The sequence below is a fragment of the Rhinopithecus roxellana genome, chromosome 5, assembly GCF_007565055.1.
Source record: "Rhinopithecus roxellana isolate Shanxi Qingling chromosome 5, ASM756505v1, whole genome shotgun sequence".
NCBI lineage: Eukaryota > Metazoa > Chordata > Mammalia > Primates > Cercopithecidae > Rhinopithecus > Rhinopithecus roxellana.
Genome location: NC_044553.1, coordinates 154891953 through 154901301, shown reverse-complemented (window position 1 = coordinate 154901301; position 9349 = coordinate 154891953). Strand labels below are relative to the sequence as shown.

Here is a 9349-nt window from a genome sequence, read left to right as displayed (position 1 = left end):
GTGTGGTGTCACTTCCGCCAGCGCCCGACGGCGCGCCGGGAGTCTGGGTCTCGCGAACGCGCCAGGAGCGTCCCTATAGCCGGGAACGCGCCTCGCGGATGAGAACACATTCGTCGCGCGTCGGCAGTGGAGGTGTCTGCCTCAGCCCTTGTCGCCTTCCCTCGCGCTCTCTTGCACTCTCTCGGAGCCGGTTGGGATCCCCCTCGGAAGTCCCCTGGCCTGGGGCCAGGAGGACCCCTCTGCGTCTTGCGTCCGCCAGGCCCAGCGCGAGCGGCGCGGCACCGGCGATGGGTTCTCCCTGAGGAACTCCCGGCGCCAAACAGGGATGAAGGGGCCGCCCCAGGCTTAGGCCCCGCCGCGGCCTGGAGCCGGAGTCGTTACCCTGAGGCCGGAGCCGCCGCCACCCGCAGTCGCAGTCAGACCAGCTGCCAGCAGTCACCATGCCTTGGCCGTTTTCGGAGTCTATTAAGAAGAGGGCCTGCCGGTACCTTCTGCAGAGGTACCTGGGTCACTTTCTGCAGGAGAAGCTGAGCCTGGAGCAGCTCACCCTGGACCTGTACCAAGGCACAGGGTCCCTCGCCCAGGTCCCCTTGGACAAATGGGTAAGAGCTGTCGGGCAGCCAGCCGGGCGGGGCTCGCTCCCCTCTTTAGGGCGCTTTGAACTAGTGCCATCCAAGATTGGTGACAGTCAGTCCCTCCTTGGGAATTGTTTGGACCCGAGTGTGGCACGGCTCAGAGACATGTGTTAGAGTGTTGTTTAATCTGTTTGTAACAAGTTTGCTCTCCTGAATCACGTGTTCCGGAAACTTAACAGATGTAATGGAATCTACACTATGGGAATAATTGAGTCAGTGCTTCGGGGGGTCTATGAAGCAGGCTCAATAGGTCCGTGGGAGGCGGTGACCAGAACTGTCCCTTGGGATGTGAGGGGCCGCAGGGTTTTGTGGCAAACAAACCCTGCCTCGTGGGATGACGTTCTGGAACGATTAAGGATGCAGAGGACCTCTGGATGTCAGAATCCCTAGTTATTGGTTTTGGATTGGCTACTTGCACACCATGTTTGCCTTGTTTGTCATCGTGCAGCGTTTGGCATCTGGAAGAAAGTTAGGTGAAGGCCTCCTGTGCCGGTTTGCCTGCTTTTGCTTGATTATATGTTTACAAGATAGGTTTGTGTACACAGCCTGTGAATGGTCGTGTGGCCCTAGTAGTGCTGTTGAGTTATGCTTCTTTGCTCCACGTGACAGATCGTAAAAGCAGGTGTTGCAAAAGCGCTGAAGCTGCAATTTTCAGACATTTTAAAACCTGTCTTCTACTTGTCATCTAGAGGCTGTGAGTTCACTCATTGCTATACAGGTGCTTCATCTGAATTTCAACTCACCACATACAGTTGTACCTGCATTTGTGTGTTCAATGCGTAGTATTTTACTTAAAGTATATTCACTTTTGGGTTTGACAGGAATAGAGTGGCTTCTACCCTTTGCCCAACCCTTACTTCCTTAGCCACAGAAAATCTTAAATTGTGGAAATACCTTATTATGACCCTCAAGTGAATTTGTGCTACAGACTGTAAATCAGTATATAATTTTATCAGTATGTACATGACTTAAACTAGGGAGAGTACACAAGATAGTGGAAAGAGCCCTGGTTTGAGAGCAGTAAGACCCAGTCCCTCACCAAGAGGTGAGAGTCCTACCCTTGGAGAGACTCTCCAGTCCGCCACAATTAGCCAAGTGATAATGGACTTAGCAATTCACCTGAGTTCAGTCAACACTAATGGAGCATACACTTCATCTCTGTGTCGTATTATGGTATGGTATTGCTGTAATTCTTTAAAAAGATAGGGATTCTGATGTATAGTTTTGAATTCAACGACCCATGATTCTATACTTTTGGTACAGTTATGAATAGATTATCTTGAAAAAAGAGGGTTCAAGATTTATTAATGCCTTTTGTGGGTGGAAGGACTTTATATGCATTATTCTTTAATGACTTTAACCCTATAAGGTGGGCATTAACATTTCCATTTTACAGATGGAGTTAAGCAATTTGCCCTGTCACACATCTAGCAAGTATTACATCACATGGCCTAAGATCAAAAGAAAGGCAGTTAATGTTTATTGAGTATGTATTTATGTCAGGCATTGTACTAGGCACTTTCATTTGTGAGGTGTTATTTAGTCCTTATGGGAAGTCAGAGGTAGTGATATTTTAACTTTATAGTTTGAGTTCAGAAGCATTGGCAAAATGATTTTTGACAAAACTTAATCTGAGGATTATGTTTTGTTCTTGATGGGTGGGTTTTGTAAACTAAAATAATGTTAAAGCATCCAGTAAACATTTCCTGTTGCTGATTTTTTATTTTCATGTGCTGTGTTGATGGTTAGGATAAATCTTGGTGTAACCCTTAGATACAGCTATTCAGAGTTCTGATTCCAAATTCAGTTTATTTTGACACTTGATTTTTTTTTTTTTTTTTTGGTAGAGGATTCTCTTGCTTTGTTGCCAAGGCTGGTCTTGAACTCCTGGTTTCAAGTGGTTCTCCCACTTCTGCCTCCCAAGTGCTCAGATTACAGGCATGAGCCACAGGACCCAGCCAGATACTTGATTTTAATGACTTTCATGACTGGAAAAAAGGTACTTTCAGAGATTCTTAGACCCTAATGGAAAAACTGATCCTAATTGAAGAATTGCTCTACTCCTAATGTTTCAATTCTGAATGATCAATTATGTGAAGAATTGTGTTGAACTTGGCGGTGACATTCCTTTCATTCCTGATCTCAATCAGTTTTTCTGTTACTATGACTAATTGACATTGCATATATACACACAGGTTTAAAATTCAATTTTTCAAGCTCTTTGTTCAGAAAACTTAGATTGGTTGAAATAGTCTTTACATGTTTTTAAACATTTTGTAAACTATATAGATAATGACTTAAAAAATAAGCAATGTTTTTAATAGACATTGTTTTCGGCAACAAAATTATGGAACAATGGAAACATTTCCAAATACAGTTTTTCAAATGCTCTCCTCATAGTACAAATAGTCTTTGAAAAGTGGTTGCTTTCTTACTCATTATTAAAGTGCTATCTTTATTTTGAAAAGACAGATTGTGTTTTGTTTTTTGGAAAATATCTGCTAGGGAGCATGTACCACTGATAGTCCTTGTCATAAATACATAAACAGTCAGTGGAGAATTCTTCTCTGTGTAAAAGGAAAATGCTTATCTTTAAATCCAACCCTTACACACTTGGCCGTAGGAGAGACCAGGAAACCAGAAAGTAATTGCCATTCACTGTATCTTTACAAAGATTCTACTGTTTAAAGATCTGTTTTTATTCTGTAGAATGTATGCGGAAATGTTTCAGTGTGCAGAAGTGGAAGGAACATCCAGCTGAGGGCACCACTCTTAATCCTTCCCTGTTGTGGAACTACTAGTCTTCTCTTTGTACCAGTTTGATATGTGGCCTGAAGGAAGGTGCCAGTGCCCATTTGTATATTAAATATAAGTACAACTTTTTAATCTAAATTTGGAAAATGTGGAATGTCTCATTTTCTTCTCACATCCTTATGAATCATCTGATAATACTTTAGGATATATACATCCAGTTTTGGAGATTACTACCTTAAATGTAGCATGAAGTGGAGGGAGGAATAGAGGCAAGGGGTTTGGGATTGTTCCATCATTGGAATAGGCTGTCTAAAAATTTCATAAACTCCTTGTCCCTAGAAGTGGTTGAAATGGCAAAATGTTGAAAGGAGGAAATTCTATTTGGGTGGGAAGTTGGATTTAATGACTCATTCCTATTTAACTCTTTATGACTGTGCCTTTATTTTTGTTTTTTAAATGGAATTTCTTTCATTAATCGATTCAATACATTTATTGAGCTCTTAGCATGTGCCACTGGGAGGGGCTGGGGGATATAGCAGTGAACTAAACAAAGACCCTTTTCTTACACGAGCTCAAGAAGATAGACATTAACAATTTATTACACTGAGGCCTTTTATTTTATTTTATTTTTGAGACAGGCTCTCACTCTGTCACCCAGACTGGAGCGCAGTGGCGTGATCTAGACTCACTGCAGCCTCAACCTCCTGGGCTCAAGTGATCCCCCTTCCTCTCCTCCCCTCCCTGCAGTAGCTGGGACTACAGGTGCTTGCCACCACACCTGGCTAATTTTTGTGTTTTTTTGTAAAGATGGGGTTTCGCCATGTTGCCCAGGCTGGTCTCGAACTCCTGGACTCAAGCAGTCTGCCCACGTCGGCCTCCCAAAGTGCTGGGATTACAGGCGTGAGCCACCTTGCCTGGCCACTGAGGCCTTTTAACTTCAGTTTAATAATGTTTCGATTGCTGCTTATATTCTCTTGGTGTTTAATAAAATCATCTTCAGTTCAAGAAACATTGATTACTGATTGTCTGTCAAAGGCCACCTGGAGACTAGAATGTTCCCTTCACTTTTTCTGTTTATATGCTTGAAACTCATTGGTGATATTTGAAAGCATAATGCTCTTAAACAGAATAATAAAAAGCTCTAAAGGACTCTATAGTGGGACATTTATTTGCTGAGTAGTTCAGGTGGCTCCACTTTTAGTTTAAGAGTTATTTTCTTGTAGTATAGTGGTGACTAAAAAAAAAAGAAATACTTCATAGGACTGGTGAGGAAACACTTCATAGGACTGGTGTGGAAAATGTTGCTTGAGCCAAGTAGGTTGAGAATTTTTACTACTCATACATTATAGTAGCCTTGGATTTTCACAGGATGACTGAATTTCAGGGTACCTTATGCTACAAGATACATGGGATTTTGCCTAAGTGGTTATAAGACTGGACATAAATATAACCTATTTAAACATCTTATACTTAGGGAAATTATTTTGTAGCTTAGGGGTACAATGTAAATTATGAAACTGTTGACTCTCCAAAACTGTTAACATTTACCAGTTTTTTTCTTTTTCTCCTTTTGTTTTTTTAGAGACAGTCTATGTTACCCAGGCTGGAGTACAGTGGTGTGATCAGCTCACTGCAGCCTCAAATTCATGGGTTCAAGCGATCCTCTAGTCCAGCCTCCTGAGTAGGTGGGGACTACTGGTGCACACCACCACATCCAGTTAATTTCTTTTAATTTTTGTGGAGACCGGATTTCACTATGTTGCCCAGGCTGATCTTGACCTCCTGGGCTCAAGTGATCCTCCCACCTCAGCCCCCGCAGTTGCTGGAATTATAGGCATGAGCCACCGTACCAGGCCCCTTTAATATTACTCTTCACTGCTGTAATAAACCTTTCTGTATTTAGAGGTTTAAGTTTATTTCAACTTCTCTGCCACAAAATTGGGACAGAAAACTTGGTGTTTACTGAGAAGAGTTCCATCAAGTCCCGTTTCTTACATGGTTGTCTGAGGTTGACAGCTCTCCACTTTGCAAAGGCTAAGTCATTGCCTACATGTGCTTTAAAACACTGTTAGGTTTTTAATTGTTCATTTTTTACAGTAAAATTATTATATGCTCATTACAAAAAATTCAAACAGTAAAGAAATATATGAGGTATGAAGTAATAGAGCTTAATCCCATCTCTTCCGGAGATGATAATATGGTACAAAAGTTTCAAACTTTTAGTTCTGGAAATACTTAATACATGAAGCAAGCAGTTCTACTTAACTTTTTTTTTTTTTTTTTGAGACGGAGTCTCGCTCTGTCCCCAGGCTGGGGTGCAGTGGCGCGATCTCAGCTCACTGCAAGCTCCGCCTCCTGGGTTTACGCCATTCTTCTGCCTCAGCCTCCTGAGTAGCTGGGACTACAGGCGCCCGCCACCTCGCCCAGATAGTTTTTTGTATTTTTTAGTCGAGACGGGATTTCACCGGGTTAGCCAGGATGGTCTTGATCTCCTGACCTCATGATCCGCCCGCCTCGGCCTCCCAAAGTACTGGGATTACAGGCTTGAGCCACCGCGCCCGGTTACTTAACTTTTTAAATATTTTATGATGGGCCATTTTTTTTTTAATGGAGTGTGTCAGACATTCTTAAAAAAAAAAAAAAAAAAAAAAACTTTGAAAAAATCTGAAAAACACAAGTAGAGGGAAGAACCTTGATGTCCGTAACTTGTGGTACCTAGTTGCTGTGAAATAGGAAATTCTAGAGAAGGAGCAGGTTTTCTCCACTGTCTGGAGTTGGGAGTGGGAGGGGGAGATTGAGATTGGAGAGAGAATAAGTTTTACTATATTGATTTTTGAGGGGACTTTAGAATGTGGGGGCTTTAGAATGTGGGGGCCTTAGATTCAGGTAGAGAGGCTCAGGAGGCACTGGGAAGTATAGGAAGATTGCAGTTGTGAAGATATGGGAGTTATCCGAGTGTCAATAGTGAATAACACAGTGGGAGGAGATGGAACTGCACAAAGTGCATGGGTAGTAAGTAGATTAGCTTGAAAAACAAAAAAGGCTGAAGATGAAACTTAGATGAACTCCAACATGTTAAGTTGTAAAGGATCAGAAAAAAGACTGAGATGAAGTGTTATAGAAGTCAAAGGAAGTTAGAATTTCCTCTACCTAGGAACTAGGTAGAGATGAGAATTCAAGAAAGACGAGGACTGAATATTGTTCATTGCATTTGTCATTTTAATGGTGGTTACGAGCAGTTTCAGAGGAGCTGAGGGTTAGAAGGTCACTTGTAGTTTGCAGTTTGAGCAGATAGCTATCTTGACAAAGAGAAAATGGGGTTGATGGCTAGGGGAAACATGGAGCAAGGTAGGGGTTTTAGTTTACTTTTGAAGATAATAGTAATCATTTATTAAATACCTTCCATCTCTATATACTGTACTGTGTGGGTGCTTTTACATACATTATCTCACTCTAAATTGGGTACTAACTTTCCATTGACTGTGAGGTTAAATAACTTACTCAAGCTTAGTATTAAACAGTGCAGCAAGATTTGAAACCTGTCTTTCTGACTTCTATATCTTTTTTTTTTGTGTGTGCACCACACTGCCCCAGATTCAAGAAACTTGAGCTTCTCAGACATAACAGCACTGGGTTCACCTGGGAATTTGCTGACATTCAGGCTTCTGGCTCCTTCCATACAGATTTTGGCTCTAGAAATTCAGGAATCTGCATTTTTAATAAACATCCTAGGAGATTCTGATACATGTGGTCCTTGACTGCGTTTTTAAAAGCACTTGCACTAAAGGAATGGAGAATTTTTCCATTGTGTTTTAAAAGCTTGTTTTATGAGCCAGCCCCAGACCAGTACTACATTAAAAAAAATTATGATATGTTAACACATGATTTTGCTTAGCCTCCTGCAAAATCTTCCATTGTGAAAATATATTTCTCTTTTTCTTGTTGTGTTTCTGCAGTGATTAATTGAAGACCTTTTGCAAATTACTTAGTTTTTCTGATCCTCAATTGCCATATTTGTAAAGTAGACGCAAAAATACCTAATTCAGAGGGTTATTGTGAAGATTTAATGCAGGTATAAATGTGGGTATAAAATAGTACACTCTGGTGTCCTGTATGTAGTAGGTGCTAATTAAATGTTAATCTAAATTAGCTAATGCACTTTTTTTTTTTTTTTTTTTTTTTTTTTGAGACAGAGTCTCGCTCTGTCGCCCAGGCTGGAGTGCAGTGGTATGATCTCGGCTCACTGCAAGCTCCACCTCCCGGGTTTATGCCATTCTCCTGCCTCAGCCTCCCGAATAGCTGGGACTACAGGAACCTGCCACCACGCCCGGCTAATTTTTTTTGTATTTTTGGTAGAGATGGGATTTCACTGTGTTAGCCAGGATGGTCTCGATCTCCTTACATTGTATCCACCTGCCTCAAGTCTCCCAAAGTGCTGGGATTACAGGCATGACCCACCGCGCCCGGCCAGCTCATGCACATTTTTATGCTCTGTCTTATCTCGATTTGAATTCTGATGCCTTGGTTTAAACTAATAAAGATGTATTCTTTGCCTACTTAATCTATGGAACTATGTATTAAGAAGAAACATATAATTTAATGTTTGCTTTTCTTCATATTGTCAAGCACACCTTGAGTTCCTTTACAGAGCTCATCATTGTACTAGGTAGGTACTGTGAAAGAGAACAATGGCCCACATTTACAAAGTGTTTGCTTAGTACCAGGAACTATTAATATGTTGGTAGTTTTATATATATTACCTCATTAATGGTCACAGTAACTCTGTGGCGTTACTATTTCTATTTTATGGATGAGGAAATTGAGACTTGGAAATTAAGGATCTGTTCAAAGCCACCCAGCTAGCTAGTAAGTAACCTGAACATATGCTGTTTTAAAGGAGTGGGCTTCTCACACCTGCAACTATCTGATCTTTGACAAACCTGACAAAAACAAGCAATGGGGAAAGGATTCCCTGATGGTGCTGGGAGAACTGGCTAGCCATATGCAGAAAATTGAAACTGGACCCCTTCCTTACACCATAAGCAAAAATCAGCTCAAGATGAATTAAAGACTTATAAAACCCCAAACTATAAAAACCCTAAAAGAAAATCTAGGCAATACCATTCAGGACATAGGCATGGGCAAAGATTTCGTGATGAAGTTGCCAAAAGCAATTGCAACGAAAGCAAAAATTGAGAAATGGTTATCTAATTAAACTAAAGAGCTTCTGCACAGGAAAAGAAACTATCATCAGAATGAACAGACAGCCTACAGAATGGGAAAACATTTTTGCAAGCTATCCATCTGACAAAGGTCTAAAATTCAACATCTACAGGGAACTTACACAAATTTACAAGAAAAAAACAACCCCATTTAAAAAGTGGGCAAAGGACGTGAACAGACACTTCTCAAAAGACAACATACATGTGACCAACAAGCGTGAAAAAAAGCTCAACATCACTATCATTAGAGAAATGCAAATCAAAACCACAATGAGATACCGTCTCTCACCAGTCAAAATGGCTATTATTAAAAAGTAACAACAAAAACAAAACATACATGCTGGTGAGATTGTGGAGAAAAAGGAATGCTTTTACACTGTTGATGGGAGCATAAATTAGTTTAACCATTGTGGAAGACAATGTGGTGATTCCTCAAAGACCTAGAGGTAGAAATACCATTTGACCTAGCAATCTCATTACTGGGTATATGCCCAAAGGAATATAAATTGTTCTGTTATAAAGATATATGCACGCTTATGTTTATTGCAGCACTATTCACAATAACAAAGACATGGAATCCACCCAAATGCCCATCAGTGATAGACTGGATAAAAAAAGTGTACATATACACTTTTTGTGTATGTTTACATATGTACTACTATGCAGCCATAAAAAGGAATGAGATCATGTCCTTTGCAGGCACATGGATGGAGCTGGAAGCCATTATCCTTGGCAAAC

General features: G+C 41.0%; 1 protein-coding gene across 3 annotated transcripts in view; it reads left to right on the top strand.

Moving 5' to 3' along the window:
* Window positions 1-28: 28 nt before the first annotated feature.
* ATG2B (autophagy related 2B) overlaps window positions 29-9349 on the top strand; it is an 83027-nt gene continuing 73706 nt past the window's right edge. For all 3 annotated transcript variants that reach the window (XM_010353685.2, XM_030930396.1, XM_030930397.1), the window contains exon 1: window positions 29-602. In XM_010353685.2, the coding sequence (XP_010351987.2) occupies window positions 441-602 (162 nt within the window). In that variant the 5' untranslated portion in view covers window positions 29-440. The remainder of the gene's footprint in view (window positions 603-9349) is intronic.